The 21,269-nt window shown below is 45.0% G+C and overlaps 1 protein-coding gene across 1 annotated transcript in view; it reads right to left on the reverse strand.

Moving 5' to 3' along the window:
- The window catches only part of TFAP2D (transcription factor AP-2 delta (activating enhancer binding protein 2 delta)), a 76,241-nt gene extending 61,573 nt beyond the window's left edge, over nt 1–14,668 (reverse strand). Inside the window, exons 1-3 of the mRNA XM_006881918.1 lie at nt 14,114–14,668; nt 12,569–13,066; nt 8,996–9,056 (exon numbers count right to left, since the gene is read on the reverse strand). Coding sequence (XP_006881980.1) covers nt 8,996–9,056; nt 12,569–13,066; nt 14,114–14,152 — 598 coding nt within the window. The 5' untranslated portion in view covers nt 14,153–14,668. The remainder of the gene's footprint in view (nt 1–8,995; nt 9,057–12,568; nt 13,067–14,113) is intronic.
- Between the last annotated feature and the right edge of the window lie 6,601 nt (nt 14,669–21,269).

Here is a 21,269-nt window from a genome sequence, read left to right on the forward strand (position 1 = left end):
ATACTGCCTGGAAGTAGGCCCTGACTTTGAAACCTGAGAGATCATAATTTCAGTTATTGGACTGTAATCCTTTTCTTGGCATCGAATGCATAGCCAATGTTACTGTGTGTGGATAATCTTGTCGACTCATAGCAGACCTTGCAGCAAGTTTCCAAAGGCAGTAAATTACGTGAGAGGAAAATGCCCATCTTTTTCCTGTAGAGCAGCTGGTGGATTTGAACTGCATATTGTCCAGTCTGGCAGCATGATTCCTCACCTCTAAGCTACCCTAGTGGTAAGAATCTGTGCTCCAAGCCTGAAGGCATGCAATTCAAATCCACCAGCTGCTCCGCAGGAGAAGGATGGGAAATCTCCTCCCATGCAACTGACTGCCTCTGAATACCCACCGGAGGGTCTGCTATGGGTCAGTTCTGACTCAATGGAACATAACAACAACAACCACAACAAGTGCCCAGAGCTCCTATGTCTGCACTTACAGATACAAAATTAATTTCAAAAATACAAAACAAACTCTTAAATGACTTCTTAAAAGTTGAGATAAGGAGGAAAACAAGTATTAACAAATGTGTTTCAGGAAAACAAGTTAGGTATTAACAAATGTGTTTAAGAGCAATACTGTGGAAAATAAACTCGATTACTTTAGAACTGAGGTTACTGTGAGGCTAGTCTGTAGCAAGAATATGAAAAAAATAACATTATAGTATTTTTATCTAAAATCACCCGGTCCTCTTCTGAAAGGTCTTTGCTCACATTTTCTATAATTTTTAAGTAAATGTATATTTCTATATAACCCTCACTCTCACTCCCCCTTGCACACTAGAAATCTTGCCCAATAGGTTTTAATTTCTTATGCATGAGAGGAGAAAATGTTTGAGAATGTATGTGTATTAGTTTTCTGATTGCTGAGGGAAGTGTGGTTCTGGGTGATGTAAATGACTTGTCTAATAACAGGAAGGTTGGAAGTTCAAGGCTACTCAAAGAAACCTCAGAAGAAAGGTTTGTCATTCTACTTCTGAAATACAACCCATTTAAATCCCCAGGAAGCACACATAGGGGAGACATGAGAGAGACTCGACTTTTCAGCAACTGGTTTGGTTTTTTTAAGGGAAGAGGGAAACATAAATTTTAGAGCTTCCTATGCACTGGAAAATTGGACAATGAAAAAGGATGGCAGAAGAATAATTGATATTTGTGAATTGTGATGTTAGTGAAGAATATGACTATCCCGTGGGCTGCCCAAAGAATAAACAAGTCTGCATTGAAGGGTGTGCAACTAGGATGTTCCTTAGAGGCAAGGAAGGGTAGTGTATCAGTGCTTGTAAAAAGACATCATGCAGGAAGAGAAAAAGAGGAAGACCTCCAATAAGATGGATTGATACAGTAACTGCAACAACAGGCTAAAGAATATCAGAGAAGGTAACGATGATGCAAAGTTCAGATCTATTGTTTTTAAGATCGCTATGAATCACTACCAAAGACACCCAATACAACCACCACTTTCGTACTTACCAATCTTCAGAGGGTGAAAGCCAAATTTAAAGAGATGTAAAAGATTATGATTTTCCTAAAACAAGGAATTAAACTAATCTCTCCTCATTTCCATGGGAAAACAGCTCCATTTGGCAAAATGGACACATCTACTGAAAGCCAATAGTTCTCAAGAAATCCACTGGGTCTCCTCCTAACACCACTTGCAACTCCCCAGGGCCCTTGGCCTTTCTCTCCTACATCCTGGTTGGGCTTCCAGCTTTGCTCAAAAGGCCATTTATTAGTTAAGTTACATAGGCTGCATATTAAGAGTATTCTTTATGCACACATAAATTGCCTGAAGGATTTATTTTGTATTCAGGATTTGCCATCAACTCGAGAGTCTTTTATTTTTTATGTCACAGCATCTTTAAAGGGAATTTCTGTTGCTTTGATACTTGGCATTGCTGCAGCCTTGGGGAACTCTCTCATCCTGGCTAAAGATTTGGCAACTTGTAGAGTATAGAGCAACGTAGGGGGACCTGATAACCTTTCTTTCCAGTAGTTTATACTGGAGGGAGGGGCAGGTAGAAAAGGTAATAGGTTAGGATAACCAAAATTTTGCCTGTGGAAGAAAGTAGGACTTCTGTAAGAGGACCTAGACAATAGATGGCAATGATGGAGATCTCAGAGAAAGCTAGCTACATCAAGTCACTCAGACTATTCAATCCTAGTGTCACTAAAGATCCTCCCAGCTCCTATGAGGCATTCAGCCCTTGGCAAGTTCTAGACTCAGCATTCCAGTTGGGAAGTGTCTGGCCCCACTTGAAAGAAGGCTGCACAACATTACCATTGGAAACCACTTCCTATTTCACGATTTTAAAATTGGAATTTGGGATATCTCCAGTGACACTTTAAATCCAGGTGGGTCGCTATGGTAACAGAGAAAGAAATGGGGGCATATCTAGTATAATGTTGTATAAAATGGTATGTTAATAAAGAAATGCCATCTAGATGAGATCAACCGCCCACCTCTTGCCAATACGTGGATTCTACCTCACAGAGATCCTAAAAGACAGAGTAAGGGATTCCAAAGTGGTATATCTCTAGGGCAGTATACAGCCACATCCTTCCAAAGCCAGCTGCCTGTGTGCTCAAAGCGCTCCCTTTTTGCTTAGCAATTGAAGGCACCACCCAGGTTCCTTATTAAGAGGTAATTATCCAAAAGGGGCCACCTTTGTCTAAGCGGCAGGAAAATATCAGCCAGACTTAAATCTGACCCATAGTCTACATTGCTGACCCTACAGGAGATTTTTAAAGGCTGTAAAATACAGGGGAGGTGATTGTCCATCTTTCCATGAAGAAGCTCGTGGGTTCAGATGGCCTGTGGATGGCCTGCTTTGGAGTGCACCTCAGCTCTCTCAACTTGTAACAGCTGTGACAACACGAGGCCGGATGCATACCCTCCAGCTGTAAGACATAGTTAGATCCCAGGCGGGCAGAAGCAGCGTGAGTTTTGGGTTCTGCTCTTCGTAGTGTGGTTGTGGATGTCTGGCTCTAAGAGTTCTGGGCTACAAAGAAAAGTTCTGTGTACTAGCGAGACACATTCACTCCTTTGGCCCTCGATATGTCCATCTGAAAAACAGCCATGGTTGGACCTGCTAATTCCTCTAGCTTGTGGGGAAGCGCAACGGAGAAAGGACGTGGGCATACTTGGTCACCTGGTGAAGGTCGTCCAAATCCACCACTGTACGAAGGAACCTTGCGGCATGCAAGCTTCGAAGCTCCCCACCCACCATCTTTGCTGCAAGCGCATCGGAAAGCTCCGTGCGGACGCGTGAGCGCGCGATTCCTCCTCTCATCCCGGGCAATTAGAGCAGAGGAAAAAGCGGCGGTTGTCTCGGAGGAGCAGCAGCTCCCCCGACGCCCCTAAAGCTACCTCGGAGTCATTCGCCCCTACTCCACACCTCCCCCCTCTAACAACAGCCCGGGCCCTAGCGGGAGGCCTGGCGTGCGCTCCAGGAGCGATCAATACTTCCTGGAGGGCTTCCGGGCGCTGGGCTCGCGAGCGCAGCCTCTCCAAAGCCGCAGCGCCGCCCCACTCGCCGCCGCGTCGGTGTTGACATAATTAGACCAAATCTTGAGAGCAAAATAAATGCTCTGTTCGCCTTACAGCCAAACAGATGTTTACAATTCAAATGAAAGAAATACAAACGGCAGGGATGTTTTTTCTCCTCTTCTTCATCTCCAGTGATCGCTCGTTTGTTTTTTTTTTTTCCCTGACACATTAAAAATGTGTAAGCGATTACGAGAGTTTCCTGTCTGTTTGTTCTGCGGTTGTATTTCTGCGAGGTGAGCGTGTGGGATGGTGCGGTAGATCACTGTGGACTGCTTCCCCTCCAGCTTCCTGCTCGGTTCAAACCCCCCCCTTTCCTCCCACAGCCGCAGATAGTAATTGTAATCAAACAGGAGAAGTGATGAGGGTTTAATTGCCATCTGATGAAGCAGTTGCACTGTTTGGGGAAGGATATACCATTACAGGTATAACCGGATTACCCAGGCTGAATACGCTGCTCCAGGCGCAGATTCCGGGCAGAACAAAAGAAAGGGAGGTCTGTTTAGGGAAACTGCCTGGTTTAATGTGACGGTGGGTGTGTAATGGTGGTGGTGGGGTTAATCTCCAATCCCCAATACAGAGAGTACTTGGGTGATTTTCAAAAGAATAAATTGGAAGGAAGGCAGTGGGCATGGAAAAGGCAATACTCCCCACCTCTTGCCCCTAAAAAGGGGAGGTGGCTTTAAAAAAACCCAACAGCAGGCCTTTAGATCCTTTGGCATATCCGTTTCAAGTTTAATATACAGCAATTTCTAATCTACAGCACTTGAAAACTAACGAGTCATAGAGCCTCTGGGTGTGTCTCAGATACTAGCTCACCCACAGAGTATACACTACGGTAAGAATGTGTAGAGTTTGAGTAGAGATAATATTTGTCTCATCCCTGGGCACAGGCCACGTGGAACAAGAATTCCCACCTCTCAAAACTCTTATTCTGCTCAGGAGCAGCTGAAAGAGTAAAAAACTCTCTAACCCGGGTTCTCAAGGCTCGAGGCCCTCGAAAAATTCGATGTGGCCATGGGAGACCATCCTCTGCTCAAGCGGCCATCAGGGCCTCTGATAGAAAGCGCGCGCACGTCTCCCCACCCTGTTATTGGCCAATTTTTGTCGGCTGATGCTAAAAGGTATTTGGTAGAAACATTAAAAAGAAAAATTAAATCAGATCTGACAATGTTTGTACTGCCGCGTATTGCCTCCGCCTTGGCGTGCCAGTCACCTCTAAGCGATCAGACAAACACCCGCGCTCTTAAAACGTGCAGAGTTCAGATCATATTAATTCTCCAAAAATGTTTTGATTCAAAGTAGTTTGTATTTTGTGTAGCCACGGGCAATCGGGAAACGCTGCTGCCTGCCCGTGGCCGGGTCTGCTCCCTCTCCTGTAACCAGAGGCTATGGTGGTATTTAAGCTTCTGAAATTAGCCTGGGGCTGCAAGACAGAGTGATCACAAAGCGAAACAAGGGCGCTTCCCCTCTTCACTTTTTTCATTTTTTTTTCTTCCTTTTTTTTTTTTTCTTAGTTTGCCATCCGATTTCAGAAAAAGACCAGGGCCAAAATGTCACTCTTCGCCCCAATATGAAAAGACTGCATCGTCTCATCTCACCTCCATCCTCTTCTGAAGGCCACAGCCCCCTGGACACAATTGAGCCCTACCCCTTCGATTCGGAATCCGGGCCCACTCATCACGAGCTTCATCACCACCATAACCATCGTCATCAAAACTGTGCTCCTATTATTAGAAACTCGACGAGAAATGAAAGGGCCCTGCGCCTGACAAAGGAGACCGGGCCATGAGGGAGCCTCTGAAGATGCGTAGGGAAAAGAAGAGTGGGCTTTTCTTTCTTTCTTTTCTTTTCTTTCTCTCTCTCTTTTTTTTTTAATGATTAAAAACACAGACGACTCCTGTAAATAGAAGCCTCATTTCTTCAAGAGATGCCTTTTGAAACCTGGCATCTGAATATTCAACGAAGGCAAAGCTCCTCTCTGTACGTACAACATTAATATGATCTCTGCAGAATTTGCTACTCAGAGATATTAACATATCAAAGCTGACGCCCGAGGCGAGAGAAGCTATCGATACTGGAGCATAGGGTAAAGTAAAGATTATTGGTTCTGATGGTTGGAGTGGCGGAGCTGCGGGCGAAATCGCGCACACCATTAACGGAGCGTGAGCGCGCGGGGAGCGGCGCCTGGGAGGCGGAGGCAAACACTTCTTCTAGGTGGTAATTAGCCACCACCGCTTCCTCGCCTTCTATGGCTACTTGGTCTCCATGAAAAGCCAAAACACGGTAATTGCCTCTTTCCAGAGCAAGCCAGGGAAATGACATTTTATTAGTTTCTAGTAGAAGTAGTCAAAATGTTTCCATGACTCCCATTCCCAACCCCACTGAAACCCAGCCATCCTCTCTCTAGTGAAGTCAAGGAGGGAGCAAAGGGAATCTTTCCTGAAGATTCTCAGGTCTTCAGAAGGTCACACAAGTCCAAACCTTCGAAGGTTCTAAGGTCTAAGTAGTGAAAATTGTTCCCTTCATTTTCCTTTGCTGGTAAACTCTGGACATAATCTGAAATGGAAGTCAATCTTTTCTGTTAAGATATAAAATAATTCAGTGGGAAAGGGAAGCTGGTGAAAAGTTGAACTTGAGGGGGGGAAAAGCCTGTTTTATGGAAAATCACTGGTAAAAAAAATATAGATTTCAGGAAAAAGAGACATTTCCATCGAAAGCGAATACACAATATTTCTATGAGTGATGCTGGCAGGGTAAACACTTAAATTAATGCCCACTTCAGCTTTTTTACGTGTAAAGGTGACCTGAGATATTGATATGAAGGGTTTCCTGCACAGAGAGGAACCAGGAACCCTGCGAGGAGAGCTGAGGAGACTGGCAGGATATTACTACCCTCCTCGTCATTTTGATGCAAGGATTCCCATGGAATCCTTGTAAATGGTCATAATCATAGATTTTTTTTTTCCCCAGGGTAAACACAGGCACAGGCACACACACGCACTTACTATTCTTTGCCGGGCTCAAAAACAGGCCTTTCTCTATAGCAGGTGGAAATGGAATAGAGGAACTAAAGTTCAAATTCCTTCTCCTGGATTAGGGTCAAATCAAACAATACAGTCTTAAACCCCAACTTATATTTCCTTTTTTTTTTTTTTTTTGAGTAATGATCAATATATGGTTCAAAAGAGGAGATTTAAGGATGCTTTTTAGGGGAAATGAAGAGGAACAGAATTCTACAAGAACAAAGCATTCTATCAAGAGGCCCATTTCAGTGTCTCTAGTAAGGTAAGCTCACAATGACCACCTTGTAGAGCACTCCTTCTCAAGAGGACGATGAAGAAGGGTCCCCTTACACCTCTTTCCGGAAACTGACTTGATGCCTGACAGTCCTTCTTTCCAAATCTTGCACTTGGCTTCACATAGTTCCCCACCCTCTGTCAGCGACTGAAGGAATGGGTGCACTCTGCGAACATTTGAGGAGATGGTCTTAAAGGCAATCGAGAACTGGACGCAGAGAGGGCTGTAGCAGGACTGTGGGAGTCTCGGGCTCAAAGAGCTAATTAGTGGCGCTGTCCTTCAGCACCACCAGCGTCTCCTCCATGCGCCCTCACGTACTCTGCTTCACCTTTACTGTTATTAGCCTCACAGACTTCCTATCAGTAAGCCTCACCGCTCCTCTCTTTATTTTTCTCTATTTCCCTCCTCCTCTTCAGCAATGCCTGAATTTGTATTTCCATTTCTGCCATTCGTGGGCCTATTCCATGTCATTCAAAGAGGGTTGATTATGGAATGCTAAAGTTACTGCCCTGTTCATCTATTTAATCTTTGAAAAGTAATACCAATGGCTGTGGTGTTTTTTGTGGTGGTGGTGGTGTTTATTTGTTTCTACTAAAGTGATTCTCAGATGTCTGCTGTGGAAAACACTGGAAGTGAAGAAGAATTTTAAATTTAGCAGAAGCTCCAAATATCCATTCTAACACATTCATTGCCAAATTGATTTCGACTTGTAGCAACCCTACATACTAGAATAGAACTTTCCTATAGGGGTTTCAAGCCTACAACTCTTCACAGAAGTATCCTACTACAACTTCTTCTGGGGAGGATATTTCAATCACATATCTTTTGGTTATCAGTGCTATGATAACCCTCTATAAGAGTAGCCAGTTTTAAAATACAACAATCCTTTGTGTTCTTCCCTTCCCTATTCAAATACAGTATTGAACATCAGGTTATAAATTTTGCAGTTTAAACATGAAAAATTCTACTACTTCCTATCACTATGTTCTGGAAAAGAGCTGAAATCTTTCACGAAGCTTTGCTAGAGATGGGCAGGGATGGAAGGGCATTTATTTGGCACCCGCAGAAGTGACTCAGTTTGCAATAGTTTGCTTACTAAAGACAACTGTGGCCCTTGAGCTGGAATTAGTCTTGGTGAATAGATCCCATCTTATTAATTCATATGAAGTTGGGATAACAGCTGGTCTCCCCTGCCTTGTGTGCTCCTTGGGTTACTCAGATTGCTAGGAAAGTAAGTTTCAGAGGCTCTGGGTACAGTTAAATGGGGAAGAAAGCAAGAGCTGCACTGCCTTTAGGCCCAGAGGATGCTGTCATTCAAAACTCTTTGTCAAAATGGAACATCTGAAATTCAGCCCCCTTTAGTATCTAAGCCCAAATCAGTGGCGTTTTCTATTCCTCTTGCCCCCTCCCTGGAACCCTCCAATTCCATGGGTAACTCTGGATTCAGATGTTTTCCTCAACAGATGGGAAAAAGAAAGCTTTATCCAGTACAGTTAACACCACCTCCTCCTCCACCCTCCTTTGAAGAAAGAAATGTTCTGGACACTTAGAAAAAGAAGGGCAGCTACAATATTGGTGTTTCATTAGCCTCCCCCAAAGCCTCATGGATCTAGCCTTTCATACAATCTTTCTAAGCCTCAAGCTAAAACCATCACCTCCAATACCCAGGCGGTGGCTGGCACATTTAGGACTCAATGAGACCCGAAATTCTGCTCCAGGATGTGGTATTGGGGGAAGGGAGTGTGAGAAGTTTTTTGTTTTTATCTCCCCCCACACACACACACACACACACTAACTTTGATGTTGTTACTGTGCTGTGATGATTCACAGACCTTTTCTGTTATGAATCTCTTGGACACAGGGTAGATTCAAGCCTCAAAAGAGGAATAGAGCTTTTGGGGTTTTTTGTTTGTTTGTTTGTTTTAGTTTGGTTTAGTTTGGGTTTGGGTTTTTGGTTTTACTTGTTTTGTTAAAGGTGGGACAATAATGTTACAGGCTCAAAGTAATGATTTTTTAAAATCACCAGTCATTAATATTCTAAAGCATCACTGGATCTTCAAATCTAAACAATGATGAAGGAAGAATATTTTCGAGTAATGTATTGTTACTTACCTCTTCTTATCACCCCACCTTGGCCATTGAGAACAAGCCCACATTGGGCTTCCACAGAGCCCTTGACAAAAGAAAAAGAAACAAAAGTAATTTATACTGATACAGGTAGAAGAAAACTTTGACTCTGTCCCATTTCCCCAAACCAGAACTAGTAGATATTTAAAAACAATCATTGAGCAAAAGCAAGCTTGGCTGCAGACATGATTTTAAGATGAAGGGTCAAGAAGGAGGGCATCATGTAAGAAAAACTACAACGTAAAAGTTGTATAAATCTTAAAGTGTACATTTTATAATACACTTCAAAGAACCTGCGTGCCTTTCATCTTGGCATAAGGAATGTTGGGCGAAGCCTTTGAGTCCCCATCAAGGTACACATACACATATACATAGACACTATATATTCAGTTCTTGCTGTGTGCAGCAAATTACAGCTTGAGTGTCATGTTCTGAGAATGTGAACTTTTTGAGTGTTCAGATGAACCATTTTGTGTGCAGGATTCAAGCTATCTTACAGGAATCTACTTCACCTCAGCTGTAGGATCATCCTATAATACTACCCAAAAATGGACCCTATAGAAGAAGCACCCTGAACTTCATCCCATTGCTGGCTTTCTGGTTCCTACTGCGCTGAAGCATCATTTGAATTGGGAAGGAGCAAAAGAGTTGCTGATTTTTTATGAAGAGAAAAAATAAAATTTTCTTCTTTCTGTCTGTCTTTTTTTTTTTTTTTTCCTCCCAAATGAAAATGTGCTAAAGGGCTCATTTTCCTTTACAAACAAACGAGGTATTGGACATGAAAGAGGCCTTGAAGGGTGTTAACCTACCCAACAGCCCGTGAAGAGTTAAGTAAATGCGGAGAGAGTCGGTGCATAATAAAAACCCACTTTACAAAACAACCTTTACAACCCTGGCTCCCTTTTTGCCTCCCCATTTTCACCATATTGAGGCAGGCCTGCAAGACCCCCCTTTTCAACCTACTCACGAGTTCTTTCTTATTTTAAGTGTTCTGCCTTAAAGTGATTATCAAATCAATATGAAAAAAAAAACTTGAAGACTGAGCATAAATTAAAGCGGTGATGGGAAAAGGTGTGACAGTTTCCTTTGTTGGCCATAGCAAATCTTTTTAGGGGACTCAAAGATGGAACTGAAGCCACAAGACTGTTTGCATCTGTTAGGCAGACTTAGACTGCCCTCCAAACCATTGGACTTTCACTTAAAATTCTGTGCAGGGAAAAGTATATTTACATTTGTTGCATTTGAAATGAGGCATATGCTGATGAATGTTTTAAAAAGGAAGAAATAAAAGGAGAGAGACGGGTTTCTCCCACACACTCCCTCCCCATTTTCCTTTTAAAATGTAGCTATGACTCTTTCTTTTTTCCCTTTTCATTCTGCCATCTAAGTCCACAAAGAAGAGAAGAACATAACTTGCCTGATTTAGAAATATATACACACACATATGTACATTTCCATTAACCATGTATTTTATATACATGACATATACACATATGCATGTATATGCACCACACTGTAGCTCGTTTGATATCTCAGTATGAGTATTAAATGCAAAAAGTGAGGACAGGAATACATTAAGTGTATAGACCAGAGGAAAGGTTTGGATATATGTGAAATACACAAGGTAAAGAGGCTCTAAGTTCTCCCAGGCAGCGAGGCGCTTTCTCTCCCACTTTCTTGGCGCACCGTTAAGATGTTTATTTTCTTAGAAGAAACTAATTTGGCTCCCTTAACTTAACAAACTTTTCCTCCTCATAAGTAAAACATGTTGTTTGGTTGGATGACATTGCATAAATGACCAGTTGAATGGCACTAAGTCGAAAATTGGATAAACTATGGTGTCCTTTTGCACGGGAGTCGCTCTTTGTCTGCTGCTTGCAAATGTTCTAATCCCCTCTTTTGAAAAATGCCCGGCTTTGTGCCTGGCACAGAAAAAAAATTTGTACAGATACAAAAAAATCAGCAGCAGACGCGGCTATAAAAAGGAGTAAATAGGTTTTAGTTGAGCTAAGCATTGAATAGCAGATTTCCCCCTCCCCTTGAGACATAAGGGACTCCTTGAGAAAAATACAGAAACGCCCGGAGCGTATAAAATTATTTGTGAACCTTAATGTAGAAAGTCAAGGTTTATGATGCCAAATATTTTTTCTGCTATGGCGCTCTTTCACTTACGGTTCTTTGTTGGGATTCTAGGGGCTTTCACCTTAATTTAAAAATAATTCCCTGTTCAGAGGTAAATGAGGGGAAAAGATTTTCTGTGCGCAACAAGGGATCTCTGAACGTCTCCAACTCGTACTGTTCAGTTATCTTTCCCTTCGTTGTCAAGCCTGTGGAGAAGGTGGAGAGCTTTGTGTGGGACTGAGGCTCGACCAGAAAGCTACACTTTCAGCCAAAAGAAGTTTGAACTCTGTGTCTTCTGGGCTCTTCCTTGGATATTTGTGGGTTTACAAATTTGAAATGTGTCTATGGCAATATGTCTGCATAATTACAGATTCTATTGTTGGGAGCGAATATGTGAAAGTGTGCTAAGAAAGAAAGTCTCAAGGCTCATGTGCTTGAATGATGGTCTCCACAGTGTAAGCTTCATTTTCTTTTCTTCTCGTTCTTTCTCTGCTCCCTCCCCCTTTCATTTTTCTCTCTTCCCTGCCATTTCTCTTTCCCCCCTCTTTTCATGTCCTCTCCTTTGCGTTTTTCTCATTTCCCTCTTTTTAACAAGTTGCATGTTGTGTAAAAGGATATGTCTGGAGAGGAAAAATAAAGCGATGGATTATCCAACTGGGTGTCGAATTTGGAGGAACGTCAAGCACAGAAAAACAGGCACAACCTCGTACCCTGCGAGTGCATTGTGACGATTGCTTCATTGGGTTTCATGTTTGAGATTTCCCTTTTGATCTTTTTCTTTCCAAGACAATTTACTACATTTGGCGAAACTTTTGCTAGAGCTTCACATCCTACAATCTCCTGACACACAACTTCCTACGAATAAACTAAACCCTTATTTCATACTAAAACCCTTGTAAACTGCCTGGGATCCACTCCTGGAACACAGTGGTAGCCAGCTCCAGCAAAGTGCTGAGGCTGAGGGCGCGATTGGTCCTGCACGCATCCGATCACCCTCGGAGTCCAGTTGGTTGAACCCCAGCCTCCTTGACCTCTCTAGTCCATGCCCTCAGGGACGAAAATGCACAAAAGGCTTCTGTGCAGGCAGACCGCAACTGGGGGCTGCAGCTACCCAGACTCCTGCGCATCCAGGTGAAATGCTTCGATCCAATAAGAGGGGCAGAATGAGCTCAAGTCTCCTCTAATTGCTTTGATAACTTTCAGTAAGTGAGGAGTGTGTGTGTGTATGTCTGCGCGCGCGTGGTGTGTGTGTGTGTGTGTGTGTGTGTGTGTGTGTGTGAGAGAGAGAGAGAGAGAGAGAGAGAGAGAGAGAGAGAGAGAGAGAGAGAGAGAGAGAGAGAGAGAGAGAGAGTTTACAGACAGCATTAATGGAGTGGAGAGGGAGGGGGGAGGACGCAGAGGGGAGGGCGCAGACAAATTCTCTGCATGCTTATTTACCTGCAAGTCGTCTGCTCCCGCGGCGGCCAGCCCCAGGCTGGGCCCTGGCAGGAGTCTTTGATCTGGGTGCATTCCATACTGAGAGCCATGGCTCATAAGGGACAGGTCGTGGCGGCGGTAGGCATCGAGGCAGCCCAGCTCCCGCCTCTGCTCGTCCAGGCAGGACGACTTGAGCGCCCGCGCATTGTGCAGGTTAATAAAGTCGGTGGGCTCCCCGTGGTGGATCTGCTGGTAGTACTGTTGCGAGTGGTGAAGCGAGTTCAGAGAGTAGGCGTCGGGGGTGACGGCCGGGTGGCTGTGCTGAAACTCGTAATGGAAAGACTGGTGGTGGAGCGGGGTGTACTGGTGGTTAGTGGAGAAGTAAGGGGACGCAAACTCGGTGCCGGTGGTGGAGTAAGTTAAAGGAGAGGAGGAGGAATAGGCGACAGTGGAATTGGCTACGGACTCCAGACAGCCAAGCTGCATCAAACGGTAGCTGTTTGATCCGTCGTGACGTATCTGCAAGGAAGAGGGGGAAAAGGGAGAGCAGAAAAACTTGAGGTTTGTCATTTTGTAACCAAGGCGCCGCTCTCCCGGAGCGGGCAGCCGAGCCGGCGCGCAGGGTTCGGGCCGAGCTGCAGCCGGGGCGCAGCGCCTCCGCGAGCGCGCCAACTGGGGGTGGGCGGCCGCGTCCTCCCAGTCGAGAGAGAGAGAGGGGGAAAAAAATCCCCCACCCTATATAGGTGCGGGTGACACCACACACACGCACACAGACAGGCACAGACACAGACACACCCGGATACACACACGAGCCCAGATACACACGCAGCCCCTGCTCCACTTGCTCCGGGAGCCCGGGCGCTGGTCGTCAGGTCTGCAGCCGACTTGAGGCGCCGCGGGGAGCAGCATCGGATCATCCCCACACACCTGCACCCGCGGGCGTCCCGCCACCCCCAGCCGGGTCCTCACACCCAGGTCCCACGACTGTCAGTGCAGGGGTGCTCGGAGCGCTGCAAAAAAAGCACTGTCCATGTGGATATATACCTAATTCCAGTCTGCACAAATCGCTCAACTTATTCATTTCCTGAGCCACTTAGATGAGGGAAACCGACCCCCCTTTTCTGCTTCCCTTTTCCTGAAGAAGCCCATTCTAAAAGGGGTGCGCTGTTCCCCACCCCCTTGTCCACCTACCGCCCCCCATCAGTCCCTTTCCTTTGCCTTCCTGAGCATCTTTTCCCTCTGTCTCTATCTCCATCTCCTCACCCCCTCCTCCCTTTCTTTATTATTAGGATTATGTTTTCCTCCCTCATTATGGCAAATGCTTCCTAACGTGGCACAGAGTTGCCCTTCCTGGCGACAGATGTCATAACGAACTTTCTCCCCTTTCCTTCCTTAACTTCCCCGGAAAGACAGATTATAATTAAACGTAACGGTCCGATATAGATTAGAGCCAGGGGAAGCTGCCGCCACCGCCGCCACCGCCACACACACACACACACACACACACACACTCTCACACACACACACACTCACGCGCGCGCTCAAAAAAAAAAAAAGTAATAATACCTCGGCATCGTGGACTAGTCCCGGAAAGGTAGTTGACATGTTGGGTTTCTCCGAAAGCTTACGATGCAATTTCCCCCTCCAAAAAAAGAATCGGGGGGAAAAAAAATCCAAACTTCTTGTATTTTCCAATTTTTTTTAAGGAAAAAAAAATGTTCTATAGATAGAGATCTAAATTGTAATGGCTTTGCCCGGATCAGATAGCTCCTTGCCTCGTACCCACTTAAAAACCTGTAGGAACAAAATTTTCCCTCTGCACAAAAGCAGCTCCCTGGAACAGATTTTGTACTTGCTGAGTATTTCTTTGGCTGATGTCGTAGGTCCCTTGGTAATATAGAAGTTTTGAAAATTAAGCATCAGCACTGAGAACTGGGAGGACAATAGGCAGAAGAGATTTATCCCAGGAGACAAGGAATAAATATTGTATCTTCGCCTAATAAGGAACTGGAGGTTCTTTCAACATTTTTATCCATTTTTCCCAACCTTTATCATGCTTTTTCTATACCGACTGAGGTGGGGACTTATCTCTTCGGAGAGCTTTTGCACACATTTTATTGTGAGGAGAGAGACTGAGCCCCATATGTGTATATTAGAGATAGAAATATATATTAATTAAAGCTTCCTTTTCCATGGGTAAATGTTCGTTCCTATTGGTTCTACTCCCTGGATGCTGAGAACTGCTTTTTTCCAACAAGCACCTAAACCAATTTTGCCCAGATTGGGGTGTCTGCCTAGCCCAAGTGGAAACAATGTTGCTGTTTCCATATTTACATCAAATTTGGGTTCTTTCCCCCCTTTTTTGAGAGGCAACACCGGGAGGTGGCTTACACTTTTCGGCAGCTTTTGAAATAAATAACTATGATGGACAGTCCCAAGTTTCCATCATAAAAGAATAGTGTAACAGGCAATATATTAAAAAAAAAATACAAGAGTATGAAGACGTGTGACAAGATTCTGCATTTAGGTAAAACGTCTTCCACTCCTCTACCCAGCTCATTTCCCCCCTCTTTGTGTTTTCCTTGTACCCTTTCAGAAACAATGCTGGATGGAGGAAATGTGTGTAGACCATTTAGCAGCAACTCCAGGTATTTGAACACCATTGCTCCCCAGATAACCCTTCAATGCTTGGAAGTTATATTTTACAGAGAGGGGGCAATAAGGAGGCAGCACACAACCATCTCCATCTCTGCCATGGATTTCTTGATTTTTCAAACAGTCTTTGAGCTTAACTTCCTTCAAAATTTGGCTTCCCTCACCAAGTTGTCGTGCCTGGAGGGGGTAACAGCGACTATATGCCAGCAAGACTGAGGCTCCTTGCAAGATCTACTCTCCACCTCGGCTCATTTCCTGAGAACTAACTGGGCCCACAGCCCCATCTCAGAGATAGAAGGACTAATTCAGTCTTAATTGCCATTTCATTTGGTTAGCTTTTAAGCATTTAAGCCGTGAAGGTGTCTTAATCATGAGCCGCAGGCAAACAGGCATGTGGCTTTTTTTTTTTTTTAGGTCAGGGTTTGGGATGGTTTATTAGGATCTGTTCATGCAGGCTAACAGGGGCTGTCACTCAGTGTTCTTTGCTTTATCCAAATGGACAAAGGCACAGGACAAGAATTGAAATGCACTGTCTGAAATGGAGATCCATGATGGTGCAGGCCCGTGCAGGGGTCAGCAGCCAACACTTGCTTCTGGTTTTCAAGGTGTGCTGGCTCAATCCCTCCCCCAACTTTTAGAAATTCCAGTTTTGGTCTAATGAAGTCAGAAGGCTGAGAGGCCAATGAAGATGAAAAAGAGGAAAGTGCAACCTGCTCCTTAAGTAGGAGGGCTCGGAGGAGCACTATTGGCACTGAGGGATTGAATCCCCAAAGGCCTGCAGTCAAGTCTTTGTTTTCCAGGCCTTGAGTAGGGCTTCTACAGCTTAACCTGAGAGGAAATAAATAAGTAACTGTGGCTAGCCCATGGTCTTACCTCTGGAAAGCATTTCAGGTCTACTCCCTGAAGGAAAGAACAACCCCTACAAGAACTAAAGGGTTAACTTGGGCATGGCCTAGCTTCCTTTTTTTATTTTTGTAGGTGATGACTCCTCTGGTTAGTCTGAACCAGTAAGTTCTACACCCAATAAGTCTGAACCTTTCTAGGAAAGGGAAAAGGTGGCTTTTTCTGAGACCACCTCTTCCCCCAACACTGTCAGACACCTCATCTTTCCTGAGGATTAGACTTCCTTTCGTCAGCCAAAAGCCTTCCTGTGGGACCACCGGGAAGCCCAGTCTGACCAGCATCTGCTCTGCTGTGTTGACCAGCTCAGGAGAAGAACCACCTTCTGCCCCCATATTTGGATGTAGTCCGTGGTGCTCAGTAATTAGTTCTGATCTTCAACTGAATCCACACCAAGTCATGACCTCCAGGCTCTCTGGAGACAGGACTTTACTGAAGAACTGACAACTGCCCATCTCATTTCCCATCCTCACTGCTCACTTTCCCAGGTGTCTTTTAACCACTGAAATAAAGGAAGTTCTGGGCTTGATTTACTGTGCTCCTTGAACTTCTGTGAACCTAGAGGAAATAAAGATCAGAGAGAAGGAGATACACTTGCATTTGTGCTGTAGAGAGTGAAAATGGAAATCTGAATGCATCCCTCAGAGCTTGGGGGTCTACCCAAGTTTCCTTTGCTAAGCCCTTCTCCCATGGCTATGTCCCAGCTCCTCACACCAGCCTCTGAACTGAAGGGAGACTCAATTTGGCCAACTGCTCCCTCCTGGCTCTTCTCAACTTAATGGGGGTGGGGGAGCAAAGCTGTTTCTGAAAGAAAAGTTGGGGAAATCATCTGTGCCATATGTACATACTGGTCAGAGCTCCCTTCCATCTGCTCTGGGGTTGTTCAATGTGCCCCTTTTCTAAAGAAACGTATTGAGCCAGGTGTGTAGAGTGTTTGGGGTCTCTCTCTCTCTCTCTCTCTCTCTGTGTGTGTGTGTGTGTGTGTGTGTGTGTGTGTGTGTGTGTGTTTGTGTATGTAAGACAGAGAGAGATGTGTGCTAGCAATTTCTTTTTCTGTCACACCTCCCTTCTCCATCCAATTAATAGTCTTGATGAATTAATAATTGCCATCCGGCTTGACTCAAAGGCTGGGCTTTGCAGCAAAGTTAATTCATCTTTCTCTGTTTCCCCCCTTTCTCTGGCCACACATTGTCCAGTGGGCGGCATAATTGAATTAACTGTCTATGGCACCTTGGAGACACGCAGTGACAATCTCCCTGGCCTTCCTCCCTGGGGAACCAGTTGTGCAGTTCCAATCTAAGCCCAAGTCCAGCCTCACGCCTGCTCTCTGGAGACAGCATGCAAGTATGCTCAGGGAGAAGTCTCCACCAGCCCAGCACCAGAGATCTGGGGGATTACTGCAGCCTTCTCTTGGTCCAGGCGAGTTTTATCATTCTTCTGGAGAGGCCATGCTACCTCCGTTGCTTTAGAAATAATCCAGGAAATCTTTATATATGCCATTATTGTTTTGGTTAGTATCAGGTGCTGGGAGGGAGTCTCTGAGGTTACAGATCTCTTCCTGAGTTTCTAGGCTAGGAATGGGATCCTATTCAAATCCTTCTAGCTTTTATCCAGTCACAAATACCACCCTCTGTGCATCTGAGGCTGGTAGACAATTAAAAGCCAACACACGTATTCCCTCTAGCTTTATTAAATATGTATCTCTTAGGTTATTTTAGCTCTTTGAGACTTCCTTTGCTATTTCAAATTGATTGTGTTTTCTTGTTGCATTAATACACGTTTTCCACAAACACATTCAGCAATCTATGGTAAGTGAAGTAGGGTAGTCAATGATTGCAACGAATTGGGCAATGTCAACCAAAAATATTTTCTTGTACACACACATACACACATCACACACATCTCTTGCTCACTTCAATTTTTTCATCTTAATTTCCTCAGATGGAGATGAGATTGAATCCATAAACTTGTTATGTGCCATAATATATCAACCAAAGGGTAAAATTTAATGTGTTCCACACCAGTTGGGCACTCAGCACCATCAGTTAGCCATCTAGTTATGAGATAATTTCCATGGTCATAAAAACCTGGGCTTTGAAAAGGAGATTTATGGGAGAGCAGTGGAGCACTGGAGATCCACAATAACAGGTGTAGAAACATTCTTTCTTCAGAGCAAAACAAAAGGTGTACATCCACCCACCCCCTTCTCGCTTCCAGCTTCTTTACTCTTTCAATATTATTTTGAATAGGGAACAGATGCGTCTATGGAGAACTCAGAGGATTTCTCTTGTGTTCCATCCAGAGGTCTACTAGTTCCACCTGCCTTCAGATCTGTTACCTTTCAATGCTCTGCTTCCCTCTTGCCCTTAGAGGGTCTCTGCCTGGGTGAGGTGTTCATAAAGCCCTCTGCACCAGGCATCCCAAGAGCCAGCTACGGAGGGAACTCTCAGTGTTGCCTCCAAGGGGACCCTATTTTCACAGTCATTTGGGATTTCCCGGAATTGGAAGGGCCTTCTAGTGGGAGGATCCGTTGTGACAGATTCTCCTAAACTCTTCCAGTCACTGCTAGGGGAGAGGTGCGAAAGTTATCAATCTCAAGGCTATTTAGTTGGCTCTGCCACACCCTATTTCCAGGCCCTGATACACTAATTTTCCCCCTCCGTAGGCAAGGTGAATGTGAAAGAGCAGTTCTCAGGGAAAATCTGGACGGGGGTGGGGGGCAGGAACCGAGAACTTAACCTAGTTACATGGGACAGAATATCTGGATGGAAAGGGGGTAGCAGCTTGGAAGTTCTTGGGCAAGCGGGAGGGTTCAGACCAGGCAAAAAGGAATTTGTGGTTCTTACTTGCCTGAGCTGATGTTAACTCCGGAGTCTGTTGGAAAAGTCCCTGCCTAGCTCTTTCCAGTTACAATTTGATTAACTCTTTCTTACTACTTTTAAATATTCTATTCCCTGCGCCCATTCCATCTACAGGAGCAGAAGGACCACTTTGCTTACAAGGTTACCTAATTGCAAATGAGAAAAGCCAGGCACTGTCCCTCCAGAACCCAGGGGTATTTAGAGGGAAATTAACATTTCTGACACATCGTCCAATCATTTCAGTTTAAGGGTTGCCATTGATTTTTTTCCAAAAAAACCTCTTCTTTTTTCTCTTTAAAACTCTTCCTGCAAGACCCTACCCCGCCTGCCTTCTGGGCTGTTTGTCAAAAGCCTAACGCGGGATCTGTATTCCGCTTCAGCTTCGCCGCCGACAGGCAACACAGATTTCATAAACGTACAGAGAAAATGCATTTGCAAGCAATTAAGAAGCCTTGCGAACGTATTAGTGGAAAATTAAATGAGAGAACTCTCTCGTCTGAAGTCTTCTCTTTGATACCAGGGAAACTTGGAGTGGAGGCCCTCATCTGAGAAGGCAGATTCCTCGCCATTCCGCTGCAGCTGCCAAGTTGGGTCCCTGGCAGGGCGCCTTATCGCCCACCCTCTGGGCGCAGCCCAGGGCTCCAAGCCGCTCTCCTAGACCTGTGGGTTCCGAGGAAGCTCTACTTCGAGGAGCAAGAGCGGAGGCCCGCCTCCCACGAGCGAGTGAGCAGCGCGCGCCAGGAGACTGGGAGCCTCGTGGAGCTGGGCCCTGTGCGCTCCCTCGGGACACGTGGCAGCCAAGCAATGCTCCAGTTTGGAAAGTAGCTGCGTTCTGTCCTCTTCTTTCACTTGTCTAGCCTTCTAATGTACCAGGGACCTTGCCTGCTTGCCTGTCTGCCTTCCGCCTGTGCAGGGAAGTTTAATTTTCCCAAGCGCTTGTACTAGTGGTGACTTTTTTTTTTTTTTTTAATTCTTAGGTCATTTCCCCCCCAACTCCCCAAGATAAGAGGGGAGAGGAGGGTCTGCTTTGAGTCAATCCCTACGTAGCGCGGAGAGCGAGAGAGGACAGAATCACAGCAACTAAACATCCACAATGCTAATATTTATTGAGCACGTACTATGGTACGATGCGTTCCCAGTCCATTTACAAGCACGCCATCAGCCAGTAGTTTTAAACAACCCTGCGGTCTGTGGCAATTCCCTTTGCTCAGATGCAGAAGCTGAAGCTGGGGATGGAGTGGAGAAGGTTGGCTGTTCAGGACATCTCCCCTCCCTCTCGCAGCAGGCAGAGAAAGGGAAAACCAGAAGAGAGAGACGTGAGTGGTTTTCAAGATTTTAGGAGAATTGAACGAACAGAGTTTGTGCTAAACATAGAGGTTGTGTTCCCCCCACCCCCAACCCCTTGGTGGCTTAGTGGTAAGAAGTTGCACTGTCAACGCAAAAATAGAAGATTAGAATCCACCAGTTACTCTGCGGCAGAAAGTTTGGCAACCTCCTCCCTCCTGTGCCACTTACTGAAGACTCGCTGGGGGGTCAGCCATGGGTCTGTTCCTATTCAATGGTACACAACATCAATAACAACAACAACAACTTAATTTCCTGGCTTCTATTGCACCTAAACTCTTCCATGTACTTTCAATTCCTACATTACTCTCACTTTTAAATTCCTTTCCAGACCCTAGGAGAAGAAAAAAAAAAAAAAAAAGACAAAACCTGGAAGCCAGATTTCCTTTGCAAATATACCATTTGGAGACATTTGAAAAGCTGGTCATCTAGACACCAGCAAATTCAGCCTCTTGGATATTGCCTGGAGAGGGGTGCAACATCACCATGTTTGATTTCCCTTGGACTGGCTTCTGTCTCTGTCCCTGAAGTCAGCGAATGTGGTCCCACATTGATCTTATGAGTCTGGGGTGCTAAGTCCTGAATCAGACCACAGAGGATGGGCCAGATATACTCATCAGGGTTCTCTGCAATTCTCTAGCTCATTGAGAGGCAGCTCTGGCTTTGTGGGTCCAATCTGGGCCCCTGAATTTTCTTCTATTGGTAGGACATTGAGTGGGGCGGTTAACGCGTGGCAACAGGGGCATTAGCTCTGGAGTTACAGTGAATAAAAAAAAGAATTTCAGCTTTAAGCTTTGAGCTGTCACCTTGGACAAATTATTTTACCTCTCTACATCAGTTGTCTTACCTTTAAAATGGGCATAATATTAAAACCTTGTTTGGCTTTTCTGAGAGCTTATTGAATAATGTATTATGTTGCTTAGATCAGCCTGGCCCTTGAGAAACTCTTGATAGATTTTGGC

Source organism: Elephantulus edwardii, unplaced genomic scaffold (genome assembly GCF_000299155.1).
Source record: "Elephantulus edwardii isolate Elephantulus edwardi_28Jun2011 unplaced genomic scaffold, EleEdw1.0 scaffold00017, whole genome shotgun sequence".
NCBI classification, from domain to species: domain Eukaryota; kingdom Metazoa; phylum Chordata; class Mammalia; order Macroscelidea; family Macroscelididae; genus Elephantulus; species Elephantulus edwardii.